At 37.2% G+C, this 22,485-nt stretch overlaps 1 protein-coding gene across 3 annotated transcripts in view; it reads left to right on the forward strand.

Annotated features, from left to right (window-relative positions):
• The first annotated feature begins 2,716 nt into the window (after nt 1-2,716).
• dsp.L (desmoplakin L homeolog) overlaps nt 2,717-22,485 on the forward strand; it is a 41,282-nt gene continuing 21,513 nt past the window's right edge. For 2 of the 3 annotated variants that reach the window (XM_018267776.2, XM_018267777.2), the window contains exons 1-7: nt 2,717-3,246; nt 14,733-14,829; nt 16,998-17,146; nt 19,260-19,428; nt 21,363-21,491; nt 21,623-21,673; nt 22,192-22,353. In XM_018267776.2, the coding sequence (XP_018123265.1) occupies nt 3,056-3,246; nt 14,733-14,829; nt 16,998-17,146; nt 19,260-19,428; nt 21,363-21,491; nt 21,623-21,673; nt 22,192-22,353 (948 nt within the window). In that variant the 5' untranslated portion in view covers nt 2,717-3,055. The remainder of the gene's footprint in view (nt 3,247-14,732; nt 14,830-16,997; nt 17,147-19,259; nt 19,429-21,362; nt 21,492-21,622; nt 21,674-22,191; nt 22,354-22,485) is intronic. The other variant, XM_018267779.2, reaches the window with a different exon arrangement.

Genomic DNA, 22,485 nt, shown 5'->3' on the forward strand with positions numbered 1-22,485 from the left:
GGTGATATCTCTTGCTTTTGAATCTGAGCTAAATGCTGAGGATCAATTGCAAACGCACTGAACAGAAAAGTACCATGTGGCCCCCCTTCAAGTGGCTGACTAGCTCAGAATTTTAGAGCTGAAAAGCAGGAAGTTGGATTCTGGCTGTTTTATTAGACATCTGTTCACTCCAGCCTTTATATATTACATTTTTGGCTAACCAACTATATCAGAAACATTTTTTATTTTGCACAGCCTATCTATTTACACAGTTTTTAATTTCACACTGAACTGTTACTTTAAGGGTTTGGGCAGACGGGCAGATTCGGGGAGATTTAGTCGTCTGGCGACTAATCGTCTCTTTTGCGTGGCGACAATCTCCCAAACTGCCTTCTGTCTGCCTTCCATCTGCTTGAATGAAGAATCGCCTGCACTAATGTACTCGCGGCACTTCGATTTACGAAGTTGCCTCACAAAGAAACTTCGGGCGACTTCGGAAATTGAACGCCGCGAGTGCATTAGCACAGGCGATTCTTCATTCAAGCAGACGGAAGGCAGATGGAAGGTAGTTCGGGAGATTGTGGCCACGCAGAAGAGGTGATTAGTCACCAGGCAACTAAATCTCCCTGAATCTGCCCGTCTGCCCCAACCCTAATGGAGGTTTTATAACTTTAACTTGTTTAAAAATAAATGTATTGTTTGCTTATTACAATTCTAAAATGCATTTCTCTTATTTGGGGGTAGTGTGTTTGCCATGGGCCCCCAGCATCAGAGGGCCCCCCTAGAGGTATGGCTGCAGATACATAAACAAGGGAAATATGACAATATGTAACAATTGTTAGATATTTTTGCTATATAAACCGAGGATTTCTAATGTACATCCCTCTAGCTGTTTAACTGCAGGTGGAGAAATCCAGATGGACATTCCTGATTTATGTAATTACTACCCAACAGGGTCCTAAGCTCTTCTGCATTCATAGGGGTGAGGTTTTTATCTTTTTTTCTGAACCAATTCTGCTTAATTAAAATAAATGTCAGGTTTACCTATCATTGGGTGGAAAAATTGGCATCCACTTCAAGTCAGATGGATTTATGCATGGCCCACTGCCATGTACAATACCTGTTGTGGCTAGGCTACCCACTCCTTATTTCTTAGTTGGTGACTTAGTGCAGTACAGAGTCTGCCCACATGTGACAACATCAACTCTAGGGATGAGCGAATTTGACCCGTTCCGTTTCGCCAAAAATTTGCAGGCTGTGAAATGTCACCGACGCCCGTAGACTTTAACGGCGCAAACATTTTTGTCGCACGCCGAAATTTTTTTGACTCGCGTCTTTTTATTTTGACGCACAATGCCATACAAGTCTATGGGCGTCATTTTTTTGCTGAAAAAATTCGCCCATCCCTAATCATCTCTGACATCATTGGAAGGGCTGGGTGGGTTTAGCCCATCAAATCTCATCTCAACCTCAGGATGGATTGGGCTAAGGTTGAGGATGGTCATAATAAGGTGAGTGCAGGTCAGGAAATTGGAATTTTCAATGTTTGTTTTTAAACAGATGGCCTGTAACTGCTACCTGCTGACTGGTTGCTATGGGTAACTAAACTAGTAGAGAATGTTGCACCTTTTATTACATTGCACTGTAATGTCCCAGATCTCTCTCTCTCTAGGAGTATAGCAGGAAACCAGAGAACCTAGAGGAAACCCACACAAGGACTTAGAAACCATCTATAAAACTACATTTTTGCTTTAAGCTGTACTTAAGAAAACATAAGAATGCATAAAAAACACAAATATACACTACGGGGCAGATTTACTAAGGGTCGAATTTCTAAGTTAAAAAAACTTCGAAATTCGACCCTCGAATTGAAATTCCTTGATTTCGGATTTTTACAGTGATCGAACGATCGAATAAAAATCGTTCGATTGAACGATTTTTAGCGATCGATCGAAGGATTTTTATTCAACCAAAAAAAACTTAGAAAAGTGCTCTGGAAGGTCCCCATAGGCTAACATTGCACTTCGGTAGCTTGAATTTGGCGAAGTATGAAGTCTAAGTTTTTTTTAAAGAGACAGTACTTTGATTATCGAATGGTCGAATAGTCAAACGATTTTTACTTCGAATCGTTCGAAACGAAGTCGAATGGTCGAATATAGCCTATTCAATGGTCGAAGTACCCAAAGATTTACTTTTAAATTCGAACTTTTTGCAATTCACTCGAGCTTAGTAAATCTGCCCCTAGAGATAAGCTATTATTAACACATATTTATATAGTGCTAACATATACAGCGCTGTACAATAAATGACTGCTTACACTGAACAAACAGATTTACATACAAAGCAACCAATGACTGATAAATGAGGTAAAGACGGCTCTGCCTAGTTTGATAAATACTCACAGAAAACTGCGCTGGGATTGATTGTACACTAAACATGCCATTCTTGTTTATTCAGCAAGTTTTAGGCAGGCTACAAAGCTACTATAAATGAGTAATATTACAGGATAATACCAAAGCGCTAACTGGAGTGCCAAGTAAAACAGACTGGGTATGGAAGTTTCTGCACTGTGCTGACATAGCTTTCTTTTCTCTAGCACATAGTCTTTGCAAGTTGCCAGATTTACAAGGTGGAGGGTGGGGCTGTCAGACAGACGGCAGAGAGCACAGGGTGTCACCACCAGCAATTACAATAACTTGAATAAGAAAGAGAGAGAGAAACAAAGGTGTGCCTCTGGGCTTACACAGAGAGGGCTGGATAAGACCTGCCACCTCCCACTCCTCCCCCTGTCTCTCTCTTCAGGCTCACCCTACACACAGAGTTGCTGAGAGAGGTGCAGGCAAAAGCCCTGTGTGCTGGGAAACCTTTACACCTTTTGTAGATCCACTTTGGCTTTTCTGTTCCTTTTTGGCTGCAATTTTCCCCCAGCTGGGAGCACAGGCCCTGGAAACAGGTTGCCTCACCTGCTGTTTCCACACCTACTGACCCTCCTCACACACTCTCTTCCTCCTTGCAAGCAGATATCGTCTGTATTTTCGTTGCCAGATGTTAAGAAGGCTTTGATCAGGAAAGCAAAATGAGTATCAATGGGGGATCCCACACCCGGATCAATACCCTAGGCAGACTAACAAGATCAGAGTCGGGCCAGGATATTAGCGGGAGGTATGATATGAACAACTACCACAAGATGGTGGGAGGAGGACCAGGAATACAGCCTATGTACACAACAACGGTCTACAGCAGTGAAACCACTGGAGACAGCTATGGGTAAGAAATGGGGGGGGGGGGGCACTGGGACAATATTATTATTATCATCATGTGACATGTACCCTCTGAGAACTGATGGCAGAGTGTGCAATCCTGCTCCTAATGTACTACACTTCAATGTGTGGCAACTTTATCTGCACATATTTGCCAATATCTGAAAAAAAAATCCATTTGTCACTGCAACTTTGTGCTCTTTAAGAATTAAATGAAAATGCCATAATGTCCCACACCTGCCTGCCGTGTTTATAAATGGCCTTGAACCTTTCCTAACACTTTTGAATTTTACCCTTTTTATCCAAAAAGTTAAAAGTAAAAACTTAATTTCATATACAAGAGAATGCTCCAATGATAATCCTTACTGTCACAATATCATTTATTTGCTATTATCTAACATACTGGGGTTATAATCATACGCTCCAGTTAAATATTAGGCTGGTATAGGGCTGTTTTGGTGCTGAGCTATATGAAATATTTGTAATGCATCCAGTAACTGAACAAAGAACAGGTGGTTGAGTGTACACTCACAGAGCAGGCAGGATTACAATTTTAAAATCCTTTTCAATCAACTGGGCCCCTAGCTTCGGAGAGATGGGAAAGGTTATAGTCAGTAGTGTTGCTTTCAGTCCAGCTCAGCCCTGATCATACTAGAGTACAGCTCCCAGCATGTTCTAACCCTTGATAACATATTAAAGAATGCTGGGATTTGTAGTGTAGCAATACTGCCATTAAATATTTATTATATTATAGCTACAGTATAGCAATACAACTCTGATGAGCCAGAAAGATCAGAAAAATTCTTCTTTGCAGACAGTTTGTTTTACAAATATTTCCATGGTCAAAATAAGAGACAAGTTGAGGGAATGGGGAACAGTTGGCAACTATGTATGAATGATTAGGTAATGATAAGGCAGCAAATGTCATGGAGCCAGTTAACCTATGAGTACCATTTACTGCTTCATTAAGTAATTGGGATGTGGAAGTGATGGCTTTGGTCACTTCTCTGTGATCTAAATAAACACATAGTAGCTTACTGCACTAATGCTGTTTGGTACTGCATCGTGAAATGTGTTGGTACTTAATAAACAAACTATAAGGCAAAGGATAGTTAGGAACAGTCAATTTTATATGGACTGGATATATAGTAAATGTATTAAATGTATTAGCAAATTATTGTATTAGGTTTTGCCCTGTTTTACTCGTTTTGCTAGATTTTTGTCCGGTTTGTACAGGTTGTACTTGAAATATAGTGTTTGTACCTGCCCTGGAGCTTTTTGCACATTAATGAACAGCTCCACTGCGTGTAACATACCCATTCTGTCTGTTTGTTGTGCAAGTGGCCAAATTGGGACAACTTTGAAAAATGTCCTTATCCTTCAGTTCTTTAAGTGATCCTTGAAGGAACTTGAGGCCTTTTAGTAGGAGTCCCACTCCCTACATCCAAACTACATCTGTAGAGGTAGATTTTATTATCCCATGTCTGTGTGTGTGGAATCCCTGAGGCTGTGTGCATCTGTTGGGGAGTTTTTTGGTTGCTTGCTAAAGAGGGAATCTGCTTTTCTAACAACAATGTGTTCCGAGCAACATACCAAAGAGACCTCCCTTCCCCCATGACAGATAGGAAGTTTCATGTCTGTGCACCAGTATGAGATCACTGCTGTGTGAAGTTGCTGGGCAGACAGGTTTTTTTTATTCTTGCGGACAGAGAGATAAAGCGGTGTGGGGGAGAAGTGGCACAGCTCTTTTTCACACAAGATAGAAAATTGAACACTCCCACTTTGCCTTGGACTGGCAACTGTTGTGATTCACAGTTGTGCTTGTAATTTGATGGGAAAGTGAGAAGGGTTTTAGTTCATGTATCTTGCAACACTGTTAATAAAAAAAAGTATTTTATGTGCTTGAAAACATGTTAGTTAAAGCATCTGAATTTGTTAAAAACTGCATGGCAGCAACAATGCATTTCTGATGCCACAATCAGTCACATGAGTGCATGCAATATTTTTGTAACACAATGGGATAAGAATTGCTAAAAAAACCACACACTTTTGAGTATAATTGTATTTTGTCTGGTCTTATGAAAAATGATTTGCACACAATTCCATGACACAATCCTGTCATTTTCCTTCCCATGCCAATGGCAAAGGAAGTGACAGGTGTTTCTGCACTGTTAACATTGCGCTAGTGGAGCACATACTAAATATACTATTAGCCTTATCTTAAGTTAACTTTTAGTATGTTATAGAATGGCGAATTATAGGCAACTTTTCAGCTGGTCTTCATCATTTTTTTATACTTTTTGAATGATTTGCCTTCTTCTTCTTCTGACTCTTTCCATCATTCAAAAAAAAAAACAAATGCTCTGTAAAGCTACAAATTTATTTTTATTGCTACTTTTTATTACTCATTTTTCTATTCAGGCCCGCTCATGTTCATATTCCAGTCTCTTATTCAAATCAGCGCATAGTTGCTAGGGGAATTTGGACCTTAGCAACCAAATTGCTGACATTGCAAACTGGAGAGCTGCTCAATAAAAAGCAAAATAACTCCAAAAACCACAAATAATAAAAAATGAAAACCAATTGCAAATTGTCTCAGAATATCACTCTCTCTACATCATACTAAAAGTTAATATAAAGGTGAAAAATAGCATCCATTGCTCAAAACACGCAGGAAAAAAAACATTAGAATTATTCATATGTCAACAAAAACAAAGGTCCTAGACATTTATCAGTCTTTACTGCTTTACTTGTATACATTAAAAAAGAACAATGCTACACCAGTGCAGCCATGACAATCAGTCAACAATAAGCCTTTATCAGTCTAGTGCAGCTAGGCTAATGAAATATTCTTAGTGCTAATTGAACCACTAAAGTAATAAGATATACATGATAATGTAAGTTTACTTTTTGGAGGTGCTGTAACTATAAAATGCAGGTTAAGGAAAAGAAAATAAGCAACCAGATAATGATATAGAAAATAAATTATGTTTTCTCAAATCCAGTAATAATGATCAATGAATAATAATGATCAAATGCATTCAATAAAATGTATAATTATTTGATAAAACCACATGAATAGAATGTAGACGGTTGTCTCATTAAAAAGTTAATTGTGTAAAGATGATGGCTTCTATATATACAGGTTGCTATGCACATATATTAATATTCATTGGATGTGCATTCAAATTAAGTTTGTGCTTGCAAATATCCTCTCTCCAACTTTCATAGCTGTTTGGGTAAAACAAGCATTGTGCCTTCAATAAATGTATTATCTAACTTATCTTAACAATACATTGTATCAGGTGAAAGGATTATAAAGTAAGGACAGTAAAAAAGCAGGAGTTTGGAATTTTAAGTATTGTAGCTTAAGGGCAGGGTTAGGCAGTGAGCTTGAATGTTCCTTTACAGGGTTCCTCTTAGGTTTGCTCTGTTTTTTTCCTAATGCAACGTTTAATCTGTATATAAGATTCCACAGGGTGAAATCAATTTCCTTTTTTTCTGCATGTTCCCCAGTGGCTTTTTACCATAATGTTTGTTCTTTAATGTAAGCAACTTCTCCAGCTGTGTGTCCCTGCACAGAATAGAAAGATGCCTCTCTTACAAGGCCTTACATTCCATAGCAGCTTTATTATTTTCTTTAATCAGATTCGAGACAAAAGGTGAACGTTTTGCATTTTTCGATCGGTCACATTCCTCCCTGGAATATCGGCTTGCCCTGTTTATGAGTCTAGAAATACAATTTACCAAAATCACTGAGAGCGAGAGCTATCGCAGGATACCCAAAGAGAAGCTTCAGGCTGGATGTGGCCCTCCAGAGGATCTTTATAGCCCCCAGTCTGCTCAAGGCTTCATCATTTTTTTTTTTTCTTTTTTATGATATGATCATTTAAAAGTCCATCTATATGTAAAAAGTTGAGCGGCACTCTAGTACACAAAAACACATTGCTGTAGATTTAATTATGTTTATAAATATAAACATACAAAAACGAACTACCTGGCCATATGCTGGCCAATAAAAGCTGCCAACTCAGCAGAGAGAGAGTTTACAACTTATGACTTTTGAGCAAGGGCCACATTGATTTATTTTTCCGATAGGTCCCATAACCTAGCATTATGATCCTATCTGCCTGATCTGAATGCAGTAAGAACAATGAAACTGGTATCTTGTGAAAGCGAAGTAGAAGTCAACAGTTAATTTCTGGAAGGCTGGATGCAGTCACCTGAAACTTTTTCCATGTAGGAAATGGTATGCAGAGTGTCAAAACCCAGTAAACAGGACTAGATATGTTTGTTACAAATGGATCACTTTGTGTCTTTCCATTAGGCAGGGAATTTTGGGATATAAAAAAGAAAAATACAGAGAAATGGGGGCCTGATATTTGTCACACAGAAGAAGGAAAAAAAAACCCTTAAAAGCATTTGTGTCATTGCTCATAGAGCGTTTACAGTCTAATTAGATAATGACAAACTTATAACACTGTCAGAAGTACTCAGATTTTCTGCTTATTATAGTAATCATGTTCTTATATAAGTATGACATGTAGATTAGCAGTATACCATACTTAAAGAAAAGTAATATGGATTACTGCATGTCCAGGAGTTGATGGACACTTGAGGAGTTAGTTTGTACAGACTGTGATCATATCAGATAAGAATTCATCTATATTGAAAGGTTTAAAATCTGTCTTGTTCTGGCCCTAATCTTTATATGATGTATCAGCAGATCTATAAGACTGATTCAGCAATGCACAATATGTTAGCGCTCTAAAAATACATGTTAATAATTATAATAATAATACACAGGCCCATCCAGACACAGTCAGCAACTTATTGGCCTGCATATGGGGCCCTCTGGAGGTCCTGCCTGATTGATATCTGTCTGAAATTGGGCAGGTTTGAAAATCCCAACCGACCAGATTTTAATGAGTTTTGCTATTACAAAACTGACAGCCCTTACAGAGATAAATGAGAGAGCTCAAGTAATTGGCGTATTTAAATCTAATTCTGCTGCTTGTTTGTTTAGGCCTAGTAATATTAGTATAATGTTTTTGTAACGCATCAAAGGCACTCTCACATCAAATGGGCTAACTGTTATGTTCACTGAGACAGAAAATTAATTTCCTCTTACAATAACCCTTAATACTGATAGCTTATTGTCCTTATAATTACAGCCTGACATTTTTTTTTTGTTAAAGCACAAGGCTTTCTGCTGCATTCTTCTCCACATTCCCTTGTCTTAGTAAGTCTCCAGTGTAAGTCCTAGGGCCAAGTGTCCTGCAATCACCTCGCCGAAAGTTTTCAGAAGCAAAAGTCACAATGAATGCTAGACACTGGCTGGCTCATAACTCAAGCGAGGAAACAAGGATAAAAAAAAAAACACCAAGGCCAACACAAAAGGAGGGGATGTAAAAGAAAAAAAAAGAAAACTAATGAAAGAAATGATCCATTCTAAGCATCTTTCCAATATACATTCACTACAAATTTTAAATACACAAAATGATTGCAGTTTATTCTGCCAGCATTCAAATCTGCTCTCTTTTTTAAACACAGCATGGTTCATTTTTATGCAATCAACATGCGTTCAAAGTAGAATACAAATAGAGAAATACATGTTAGACACAAAATCTTGAGTTTCAGATGATACTTCTTTAAATATAAAATATATTTATTTGTACATGTGATTGAAATTGAAAGCAATATCTGCCTGTACTTTGCTATTCTTTCTACCCACTGCTGGTTCTGAATGTTGAACCAATGTTGCAAAAACCAGCTATTTAATAGACCTGTCAAGAAGCATTGTGGGAAATGGAATCTTTTCTGGAAGGGGAGCTGGTTTTTGCTACATTAACTTGAGTCTTAACTAGAAGTTAATTTACAAAATGAAAGATAAATTCTGTGGAAATATCATTCATTGTATGTATATATATATATATATATATATATATATATATATATATATATATATATATATATATATATATATATATATTTAGCATTACTAAAATAAAAATGAAAAGCATTTGTGTACTGATGTGATTAGTTGTTGCACTACCGTGTAGATATGAAAATCTCCTGAAAACCCTAAATCCACCTTAAGAAGGAGACAGCACAGATATATTTTTGATAAGGTAGATTTAGGCATGTTATAGCTGTACTGTGTTCTGTATTTCACCTGATGGTTGCATGAAAACTACATGACCTCTGTTTTTTTGTCATCTGCTGTATTAGGCATATGTAGACGGGCACAAATAGATTATTGTATGTATTGCCTGAAAAATTGCTTAACTACATTGGCAAGTATCTAATATTAGAACCCAGCAGGACATTGTTAGTTATATCTCAGGGCTTTCCCTACTGTATTCAGGCTAAAAGTCAAGAGATAACATCTGGTTATGAATAACTAGCAATTTATTACAAAACAGGTGTTCCTTTAAAATAGTAAGTTTAAGTGCTAGATACTTGTATAGAGGTGGCCAACAAGTCATGCAATAGCTGCTGCATGTCAGTAACCGGCTGTATGGGTTTTTTTTTTTGGTGTGGCCCTGAGAATTTTTGTACACTACGGTAAATGCTGTATTTAAATGCAGGAAAAGTCAGTTAATCTAAGTTATTAATTAAGCCAAATGGAAGACTTTCTGCCAGCCAGTATAGTTCCATGGAGGCAGATTCGAGCAAATGATACCCAGCCAGACCAAGAATGTAACAATCATTATTAATTCATAACAAACAAGGGTTATAAAATAAAAATAGGATCAGAGGGCCCTACACCACAAGAACTTACAATGTATCCTATGTCAACACTTCTCCCTATATAGTCACATTAAATAGATTCTCCAGAATCATTTTTAAAACTGTTGTTTTAATCTGTTCCTGTAATCTGTTCACATAAGTGTCTTTGTTTTCTTGTTATTTATGTTTGCCCTTTGTGTTGATGATTCTTACTATTCCTGAAAAACACACTGAACCGAAAACACAAACCTTACTTGTCCACAAACCTGCTTTTCCACTTTCCTACCTAAAATTCAGAACTGAGTTTGGGTACAAAAATCCCTCCCCCCCATTTATTTTGCAAATATCCCTGTTTAAGAGAAAAACAAGTAGACCAATATCAGATTGAATGCAGAAAGTTCATGTTTAAATGTTTGTCAGTAACTGTTAAAATGGGGTCTGCAAACAGTGACTGCAAACAGAGATGTGGCATAATCTGACTGCCCCAACTGATGCGCTTTTCCTCCACATTAAAGAACTAGTAACACCTTAAAATTTTTTTTTTGCATATAAAAGATGGCAACAAGATCCTATTTTATACAAAAAGAATTTTCTATACTGTTTAGAGCAACAAATGACATTTGACCCATGTTTGTTGCCAAACTAAAACTATTAAACAGCTTTTCTGTTATCTGATATGCAAATATTGGGTCTACAGCCTAAAGCTGGCCATAGACGCAAAGATCTGATTGTACGAATCGTAGATTCATAAGATTTTCGGACCGTGTGGGGAGTCCTGTCATTTTTCGTCCGGCAGAGATTGGTCGTTTGGTCGATCGGACAGGTTAAAAGATTTCTATCGGCTGCGGGTAATATCTCTGCATGTATTGCCGATCGTACGATTTTCAGTGGGAGAGACCGTCACTAACTTTGAACATCGGCTGATCTGTTCTTTTGTACTTTATTTGATCGGAAAGGTTAGTGGCAGGTCGGGTGATGGGGAAATCCAATCGTACGTTGATTCGTACGACCGGATCTTTGCGTCTGTGGCTAGCTTTGGCTATGCCACATGTGGCTGTTTCTCTGCTTGTCTGGAGACGTAAGCAAAGAAACAGCCCATTCGCTCCTTAATGGGCCCATTGTTTGGCACATGTGTAGAAACAAAAATGTTAGCATGTGTATTTTCACTCCAAAACCCACTCTGAGGGGGTTATTTACTAAAATCCGAATTTCTCATATTTTATTTAAAAATAAAAAAAAAACCACAAGCAAATTCCCATGACCGATTTTAGCTTATTTATTAATAAAAAAAACTCGATCAATTGGATAGCCGAAAAACTCAATAAAACCGAGTGAAAACCCAAATTGCTCAAATGTTTGGTGTTTTTTTTTTCTCCCAAATCGTTCAAATTTTTGCAGAAAACCCAGAAAAAGTTGGATTTTTGGGCTAAAGCCAGAGACCGCAAAAACTTCAAATTGAGATAGGTGACTCTCCCGTTGACTTATACATGAACTCAACAGTCTGAGATGGTGGATTTTCAGATTCTGGCTTTTTTGCAGTATTGGCATATAATAAATTTAGAAAAATACCTGTATTTGCTTTGACTGTCTTGCTTTAATTTTCTACAGAATCATATCAAACACAAATTTTTATTCACTTGATTAGCACACAGTGAATATATTTATTAGTGCACTACTAGTCTTTCTGCATAATGGACTCATTTTTACAGAACAGTCATACCAAAGGGTAAAGGAGGGGTTTGTATACAGCTAATCTAATTATTTACCTTGCAATGACCAAACATAAATTGCTCTATGCTTGATCCATTTTCTTGTTCGCCTTATTTAGCTCAAGACCTAAAAGGCTTTTATTCATAACTGATCATTTCTTATACTGTGAGAGCATTAAGATATCATGCAAGTGTACTTGTATGATGATCATTATTTCATTCCCATTGCTGATTATTCAGCATAATCCCGCCTTTATTACAGGGTATTACACTGAGAAAGCGTTCCTGCAAGTCTGAACTGCTCCAAGTAGACTGTCCTTCTCCACCCATTTGATACCAGTGCTGGCTCGTCATGACACGATACTAAAATGATGGCTTTTACAGTGTTATATTAATAAACTCTTAGGAAGTATATGGAAATGAATGCTGCCAAGTACTTTTAGTACAGTACAGGAACAATATCCCCAGCAGTAACATGATGCTTTCCTATTGTATACCATAGTTTAGGATACAGGTATTGTGTCCTATGTTCGATTTAGAATTTGCATTGTCATAATCTCCTTGGCAGCCTTCCCGTGTTCTATTATCTATCAGAGGCAGTGGTTTCATTTTGTACTACAACTTTTCTGCTGTACTTTTTGCTTTGCAAAGTGCAGTGTGCCAAAATCTGATCTCAATACTCTTCCATGCTACATGGCCTTTATTTAATAAAGATTGTCTTCAGAAATAGGTACTACAATTCAATGGACCACTGAACCATTATAGTGGTAATAAAATGTTGATTCTGGAGCACCAGCAATACCTATTTTAGTACATTGCAAAGTACCCAATACAATACCCAAAACCATTCCGCAGTAGTATTTAGACTTATTTTTTTCAGGTTACCCTTTGAGGTCCAGGATATGGTGAGTGCTCTCCATAAACATAACAAGGTTACAGATTTGTGAAATCATTGTTTTAGTAGCCACAGTTACCTTTTGAAAACAAATCTTCCTCAAATCTTACTCCACTTTACCTTCAAGATAGACTTCCAGTAGTATTTTAAAAACAAAAATAACCCCACTAACCAAATATATCACTCACTACATATACTTCAGTCTGGGCCCTACCACCATGATTCTGAGCCCCCTTGTTTGGGCCTCTGATCTCCCTTGCTCTCTAATGCCTTCATCTCATAATTTCTTTCTCGCTTTCTCTGCCCGTACTTGTGTTTTATTTTTTTCTAAATCATGTGACCTTATCTGTTCCTGTTTCTTGTTTTTTTTCCTTTTCTTTTCCCGGTCAATCTCAGGGTAATGGCACACAGGGATATTTTGGGACCGTCTATCACATTTTGATGTACCCCAAAACGTGGCCCCTAAGCTCTGACCCAACTGTCTTTCATGGCAAACGCCTGCAAGTGCTTGCCTAATGCTAATAAGGCAATTAGTTGCATGAAAATGCAGCAATCCATATGCCATTACCCATATCCATTTCTAAGGTAACATTATTAATGCCTGAATTGTACACATCCCCCCCATTTATTGGTGCATTGATCACACCATTTTTAACAGTTCAACAAACAATGAAAGACTCCCTGCAAACGTGTACCACTTGCACGTACATCACATGATATTATAGGCCAATTTTCTCCAGTTTGCCTTCCCCTTTCCCTGAATTTCCACAGGTCTCTGGGTTCTGTTCTGGATCCTTGCGGCCACCTCTATGAATACAATACTGCAGGCATTAACCATTCAGCTGGCCATATGCCACAAGCCTAAAGCACAAATGTGATGCTTTGTGTGAGAATGAAAGGTAATGCAACCATTTTAAAATTCACATTATTAATTTCCCCCTAAACTACTTTAACATTGTTTTCAGGGACAAATACAAATTTTACTTTTAGTATTGTTTAAACATTACTGACAAAAACCAACAGATGTCAAGTTGTCCCTGCTTATGAATATAATAGACTGTATGTGTGGTGTCATTTGTCAAGCATGGGGCAGGGTGCAAAAGTGTACAAAAATAAAATATTAAAAAAAATAAAAAAGGAATGTTTTTCACACGTTGCACCCTGTCCCATGGGAGAGAACCCAGAGGCTTTCCTAATTAACACAATACTGCCTCCATTCATTGTCGGTCTATATTAACAATTGCAATGTTATCACAGTTCACACATTGTGATTAGAAGTGACTTTGCTGCCCTTTTCTGCTTTACTATCCATGCATCCATGCATCAATGGGGCTACAACAGCAAATTAAATGTATTGCAATGAGAAACTGATCTCTTGTATAATGAAAGAAAGTGTTTGCCCTGAGGTTAAAAAGGTTGATTGTTGCTTAATTAAGTGCTATGCATGATTATGGAAAAAAATACCCATTGTAAACAAGTCTAGTCGTAGTGAAATTCAGAGAGAAAGACTTTGTGATGCTCAATTTATTCAAAGTAATACAAGTTTGGCACCTCTTATCCAGAATGTTCAGGGCCTGGGGTTTTATGGATAGAGGGTCTGTAATTTGAATCTCCATACCTTAAGTCTGCTAAAAAAAAAAAATCAATAAACTGTAATTAAACAGGCTAGTTTTGCCTCCAGCAAGGATTAATTCTATCTTAGTTGGGATCAATTACAAGGTACTGTTTTATAATTACATAGAAAAAGGCAATCAATTTTAAAAGTATGAATTATTTGATTGAAAAGGTAAAATAAAACATATCTTGAAAAATCCAACCTTTATCTTACAAAGCATTTTACACAGTTTTTTCTGTGAATTTTTAATTTTACAAATAAATGTTTTTTATTGTTCTTCCTACATACACCAGCTGCTAGGTTAGGCCCTCAATAGGTATGCAGTCCAAAGAAACCACTCATACTTGGACCCCAAATTAGGATTTCAATTTGATTCGGCCGAATCCAAATCCTGCTGAAAAAGGCCGAATCCTGGATTCGGCGCATCCCTATCAAAAAGGCACTAATAAGAATTTGATTCTGCAGTAGCATTTGCAGTCTTTGTAGCAATTACAGTGCTGGACATGACAAGCAACTTATTTAATCTTCTTTTTTACCTACAGGCAAGGTGGGACCATGGCAAGGCGCCCTAACACAGTTAATGATCTGATTCAGAATATATCTGCAAACTTGGGGCAAGCAGAACTAGTTATACAGCATGTAAGTAATGTATTTTCTTCAACTGACATTTTTTTCCTAAATGAGTGATAGGGTCAACTGGACCCTAGCAACCAAATAGCTGCTGAAATTCTACATCAGAGAGCTGCTGAACAATAAACAGATCCCATACCTGTATATTTTAAATATAGGAGCCAATGAATTATCTCTCAATTGCAGAGAGATACATTTCATTTGTCTGTTGTTCGAGAATCTACAAATTAAACTATTTATTGCCAACAATATTTATTGCCTGCTTTATTGCCTGTTTCAATGAGATTATGCCATGAATGGCATTTGACCCCAGTTTACCCCCTGTAAGAACTAAACCCATTGTAGTCTATACAGCATATCTGTTATCTGCTAGCAACCATAGTAACCAATAACATTTTGAAAATAATAGGGAACCAAGACTCCTATTATTTACTCCTTTTTAGGACCCACTGAAAGGCATCTGTGACCCAGTCTTTTTAGATACATAATTATTCGATCCCTCTTTGATGAAATTTTTTCAGAAGTGCAATAATCCCTATATAAATCCAGTATCAGAGATGCAACAAATCCCAGATATGGTTTGGGTTTTGAGCTGAACCCAAGCTTTTTTTGCAGATATTTTTAGTTGAATCCGAGTGCATGGCTGAACAGAATCCAAACCCTAATGATCATGTGATTTTAGACCAGAAGTTGACTTATTTAATTTTGTTTTTTTTGCTCAATTTGTTTTGTAATGTTACATTTGAATACGCAAATGAGGGTTTGGATTCAGTTCAGGAATTTGGTCGAAGTATACAGGTATGGCATCTCTTATCCTATCCAGAAAGCTCCAAATTATGGGAAAGCCATCTCTAGTATAGACAATGTTAAGCAAATAATTCAACAATTTTTAAATCATTTATTTGTACTTTATCCTAGCTAAACTATCATAAAACCATATTGGTATGAGGACATTAATATTGTTTTAAAAAATTTTTTTTTGTAGACTTAACGATATACTGATTACAAATTGTCTTTTAGGGAAGGTGATTATTATTTTTGGGTACATTTTATCATTTCAATTTAGAGTTGGTGAAAAAATAGAATGCTAAAAAAAAATCTAACTCTTTTGGAATCATATCATGGATGCTGTTACTGTTACCACAATATGCATTACTGAGGTTTGTGGAAACTGGCTATACTATACTGTGATGGTATTTTCACACTTTTTAATAAAGGTATAGAACCCATTATCCAGAAGCCTGTTATCCAGAAAGCTCCATTATATTCAAATAATTTTAAATGTTTTCAAATGATTTCCCTTTTTTCTGTAGTAATGTAGCCATACCTTGTACTGTATCCCAGCTAACCTATAATTAATCCTTATTGGATGCAAAATAATCCTATTGTGTTCAATTAATGTTTAAATGATTTTCTAGTAGACTTAAGGTATGGAGATCCAAATTACAAAAAGACCCCTTATCCAGAATTCCCCAGGTCCAGTGCATTCTGAATAGCGGGTCCCATACCTAGGGTTGCCACCTGGCCAGTATTTTACTAGTAAAAATTATGCTTGACTCCAATGTTATTAATAGGGAAAAAATCTAAATATACAGGAAGGCCGGTATTTTCTTCCAAAAAAAAGGTGGCAACCCTACCCATACCTCTACCATGCAATTTTTTAAATGTTTGTTACCCATTTGCCACATTCCTTATTTACTTGATCTCAGCCTGTTATAGCCTTAAAAACAAAGAAAACCAGGCTGTTAGGCAGGAGCTGTATTTGGAAGAGGGGTCTCAAATTAACTCTTGCAGCAACATTTTCATTAGCAGCTGTATATTTGGCTGAATTGTAGCCATCTATCTGCAGACCAAGAATTTAAAGAGAAATACTTCTCAGATTAAAAAGTATTTACTTTTGTATGAAAACAATATGTGATACTGAGGAATTTTAAATCTTGTGTTGGTACTTATGGCTCACTTCATTTTGTACCACTAAGGATCAAGAAAATGTTATGCAAAAGTGTAAACCATTTCTTAGGAAATACTGATGCTATTTGCCACTTATTCAAACTAGGCCTTGAGGAAGCAACACTACAGCTATAGATAATGGACAACAGTTGTAGGTGATTATGATGCTCTTGAAATCTAACATGACCTTGCTTTGCATGACAACCAATATTTTTTTTTTTTTTCAGGAACTTAAATATGGAGATGCAAGTCAGCCAGTTCGGAACCGTGATCTGGATGAATATCTGGGAGTAGCCAACGAACAGATCGAAATAGTTGATGGCTTGATTAGGGAAATGAGAGCTATGGGACAGCCATGTGAACAATACAGTAGAAAGTACATACACACATTTATTTAGAAAGTTTATGTTGTTTTTTTTATGTTGTTCCTTAAAACTGGACATGCATTTTGAGATCTGTATTTAAGCCAAGCTAACCACTAAGCCAAGCTAACCACTAAGATGCTGCACCAATTTGGGATGATCCTGTTGTTTGACCCCTAGGCCAGCAATTGGATCATAATGGGGGCCTATGGCAACCAATCGAAATAGGAAAACATCAACACCCTGATTTGGTCCTCGCCCAATGAGATTTTCACACCTGCCTGTGCATTTCTGGGCCAGATATTGGTTAGGCAGGTTGATGGAAGGGCTCTATACACAGCATAATAAGTTGCCTACTTGGTCTGAAGGGACTGCAGCTTTTTTGGGCCTTGGGTGAACATATACAGTTGTGTATATACACAACTAGGAGTGTAGCAGTAATAGCCATTTCTTTAACCATATGCTGGTTCAGGCCAATGGCATACCTTGACTTCCACTACCAAACTTTCCAAAACATGCCTGTCACTGCCGCCAATGCTACTGAATGAGAAATGCAATACGTGAAGCACATTGAGAGGTGACAGGCAGACCTCACCTCACAATATGTTGGTTAAAAATACGTTAGCTTAGAAGTTATACCTGTTGCTACTCTGCATGCTTCGCCTATGGCTCATTGATTATAAATAACAGCAGTCAAATTTTACCCAATCCAAACTAAACTTATTTGTATAGTTAATCAGTGTATTCTAGATAAACTGCGACTTTCTCCAGTGATATTAACGAGTTAAACAGAATATATACTATATACAAACTCAAACAATACAATGTGCCATTTACCAGCTTAGCGCTCTTTTGTATCAGAACACCACACATTTATAATAAAAGTCAATTTGGGTTTATTTAAATATTCACAAGATATTCTCGGGATGAACAGTTAATAGTACTAATCAGTCATTTGTAAAAAAAAAAAAAAAACACTATACAAACCAATTATGTGACAGCATTTCTCTCAAAATTATCAGAAAAGAATAAAAACCAATCCCAAACAATCACAGCTTCCCCTTCTAAATCCATTAATTTGCTGTTTAATACAATATATATATTTCACCCGGCTGGGGTCTATAGTTAAAATCTTGAACGAGGGAGCTCTGCTACTCCTCTCTGCTCTCTCGCCACTCCCTCGTTTAAAATAATAACTTATAGATCCCATCCGGGAGCAAGATTTTTTTATATAGGTGAATTGTTTTATATATAGGGAGTTTCTTGTTATATTAAACTGCAAAATGATGGATTTAGAGAGGAAACTCTGAGTAATTGACCCTATCTAGATATAAAAAGTGTTTTATGCCACTAATTTCTATGCGCAGGAAATCCACATAGTAAAAGCTGTGATTGTGCAATTGTTTTTATTCTTTCCTGATATTTTAAGAGGAATGCTATCACATAGTTGGTTTGTATAGTGGTTTTCATTGTAATGCCTGATTAGTACTGTTAATGGAACAGAAACACCAGAAAACAAGTGTTTTTAAGTAATAAAAATATACTGTACTGTTGCTATGCATTGGTAAAAGTTATGTGTTTGCTTTAGAAAGACTACTATAGTTTATGTAAATAGGCTATTGTGTAGCCATTGGGGGCAGCCATTCAAGCTAAAAAGGAGAGAAGGCACAGGCTACTGAGCAGATAACAGATAAGATCTGCAATAAATTACAATGGGATTCTACAGAGTGCATCTGGTATCTGCCATGTAACCTTTGCTTTGAATGACTTCCCCCATGGCTACACAACCATGTGTAAACTATAAACTATAGTAGTGTTTCTGAAGCAAACACGCAGTTGTACCAGTGAAGGGAAACAGTACATTATATTTTAATTACTTTAAAACACTTTATGTTTTTGGTGCTACAGTTCCTTTAACTGTTCACCCCAAGAATATCTTGTGAATATTTAAATAAACCTGGCAATTGACTTTTATTATAAATGTGTGGTGTTCTGATACAAAAGAGCGCTAACCTGGTAAATGGCACATAAATAACAGCAGTAACAGGTGGACAGCAGAGTTTGGACCACCACTTTTCTCTATGGAGGGCAGCAATGATCAATCTTGTAATAAGTTTCTTTTGCTAGACTCGCTCAACTTCAGGATCAAATGCGAGCTCTCTATAAAGCCATCAATGGGCCACGAATGCGCAAAGGATCTAAAAGTGGAGGATTTTCTTCACAGAGTGGATCAGGATGGGATGAGCACACAAAACGGATTACTTCAGAGACCTTGGGTCAGATAAGGCAGCATAGAGTAAGTAGTAACTGTTTAACCTTGAATACTACAATATTATTTATGCTATGTCGATTTTGCATGGTAGGACTTAAGAAGAAAATGTAGTCAATATGGTTATACTATTTTGTAGTTAGCTTGTTGCAGCCATCTAGGGCTGTCACATTTTCTGGAAGAAATATGGCCTTCTTGTATATTTATCTTTATTCCCTATTAACATTGGGATCAAGTATCATTGTTACCAGCTAGTAAAATACAGGCCAGGTGGCAACCCTACACCCATCGTAAGTATTTTGCTTCCACATGAACTGTTTTACCCTGTGTTGGGACCACTGAATGCCCTGTGCTGTTCTAACTGAATTGCACCTGTTAATAAATGGCTACCAGCTTTCATAGGCTGTCATAATTCCAAAGCAAGCATACTATATGCCAATGAAACTAGAGGCTAATTGAGATTTCTACTAGGTATTTTTGATTATGGATAATTTCAAAAAACAATTTTCTCAAAAAGAAAAAAACCCAGAAAAAGTCAATGACAAACAGCCCTGTAGGATATGTTTTTTTTTCACTCCATTATTTGCTTACCCACCATGTTATTTGTTCTCAGGCTCAGGCACTCAGCCAGAACCTGTGACTCAGAAGGGTCTGTCTCTGTGTAGGTTGTGAAAGCTCAAAGTCCATACGTCAGTATATTCATGTAAATTTTTTCTCTTCTTGCTACTTTTTTAAGGACAAAGGCACAACACCCAGTGGCATATATTTCAGTTGCATGTACACTTCTTTGTACTACACATTTATCGAAGTGTTGTCAGTTAGCTTCATGGCCTCAGTGCCTGTAATCATCCATGTAACAAGCTTCTCTTCTTACACACTGACCTCTACAGCTCAGATTCAAAACTACATTTGTATTCATTGGGGTATATTAATCAAAGAGTGACATTCCGCCACTCTATGGGATTTGTGGAAGCCTATTTATCAGAGAGAGTTTATACCTCTAATAATACCATACAAATGAATAAAGAATGGCAGAAGTTTTCTTTGTTGAACTGTGGTGAGCGTTGGTTTCACCCTTTGATAAATATGCAACAAAGTTACAGTATTTAGAACAGGCATGAATGTAAAACTTAGTCTCTCATACTATCACCACCAAAATTGTTAGTAACAATAGTTATATTTTTCAAAAGTATGAATTTAGGGAAAATAGAGTATAGATTGTTAAGATGAACATGTGCAGGATAGGGTTGCCACCTTTTGCACAATTTTTTACTGGTGATGATGTCAGAGGGATGGGCCCACTCTGCGACAGGGACCTAGAAAGTGGCAATCAGGGATGGTAAATTTCTAGGCAGGTTGAGGGCTTCATTAAAGGGCATTACAGATTTACCTGGGTGGGTGTTTTACCAACTAGGCTTGTAAAATACCAGCCTTCCCAATAGATATCTGGTTGATTTGGCCCCATGACACAAGCCTATAAGCTGCAGTCAGAGTCTTATCCTGCTACAGACACTTGCATTTGATGCCAAATCTATTCTGTTGTTAATAAATCCAATGTTCAAGTTGTTTACATTATAACCAATAATATTTTATTAACTGTTAAAAGAACAGTCAGAATTTTTATGTGATAAAACTGAGATTTTCTTACATTTTTCTCATTGAATAGCATCTGGCTCTATGGGAAAAATCTGGAATTGAACTAGAAGATAGGTCTTTCTTATCAAATTGAATGTGGCCCTGTGTTTGCAATGGCAGGTATTCATTGTGCACACAGAGCAGATTGTGACCGAATAATGTACACAATGTTTTTGTGAAAACACCTTCTGTGCACAAGTGATAACTTTTCAAAGGCTAATAATGTTACTTATTAAGCATCATTTTAATACATTTTGAAGTAAAAATTAGTGGGTTCTTTAAACTTAATGTGTGTTATGATTCTTCTCCATCTTGTTTTTTCGCAGCGCCAACTGGAGATGGTGGACTGGGGATTTGATGCCTCGTCCGTAGAACAGCAACTTGCCAACCATAGGAAATTCCACAATGCCATTGCTGACTATCGATGGGATCTTGATAAAATAAAAGCTGATGTGGTAATTTTCTAAATCTAAATTCTTTCCTCCAAATATGATCTCTAACATTTTTCATACATTTGAAATTAAGTTTTGGGTTATAGGGGTTTCCATAACTCTCTCTAATCATAATGTGATTTTGTTTTTTCTAGAGAGAAAAGGGTGCAATTTATCAGCTGGAAGAGGAATACGATTGTCTATTGGTAGGTGAATTTGTGTCAGCAATGATACAGTATATATGGGACCCCTAAGGGGAGAATTGTACTACAAAAGTTTTCTTTGCAGGTTTGAATTTCAGATATATTTAGCATGGTTGATTTTTACCAAGTAGCTAGTCCATCTATGCAGGGGCGCTCCGCTGATAAGGCCAGTTAAGAAACTCACCTCTGGCGGCAGCTCCCCACTTGTTACTACGGACAACGGCAAAAATGCAGGGCCTGGTAACTTTGAGCTGAATGTGCGCATCTATACGCTAGCATCATGGACCCCCCTGCACTCTGTCCGGCGCCAAATAGGGGAGGGGGCTGCAGCAGGAAGCTGCCTCAGGCAGCAGAGGAGTAGGGATTGCCCCTGCATTTACTGTATGTGTAAGACTTTTTGAAGCTACAAAATGATAGAAGATGCTGGTAATAGAAAGAGAACTTATCCACAAACAAAGTGTGTCTTAGGTGCCTGAGAGATTGCTTACTAAACACGGCACATGTTAATTTGTTCTATGTAGAAAGCCTCATTTGAAAGAATGGATCAACTGCGTCAGCTACAAGCCGTAATCCAAGCAACATCCAAAGAGATCATGTGGATCAATGACCATGAGGAAGAAGAACTTGTTTTTGACTGGAGCGACCGCAACACAGACATCCCAAAGAAGCAAGAATCTTTCTCTGTAAGTTAGCTAGTTACACACAGTATTTAAATAGTCCTCTGCCAACAACCATTTTTAAATTCACACATTGAAACGAAAACTATACCCAGTAAATAATATTCAATTCTGTATTCTTCACACTAAGTTTCCAAA

The sequence above is a fragment of the Xenopus laevis genome, chromosome 6L (assembly GCF_017654675.1).
Source record: "Xenopus laevis strain J_2021 chromosome 6L, Xenopus_laevis_v10.1, whole genome shotgun sequence".
NCBI lineage: Eukaryota > Metazoa > Chordata > Amphibia > Anura > Pipidae > Xenopus > Xenopus laevis.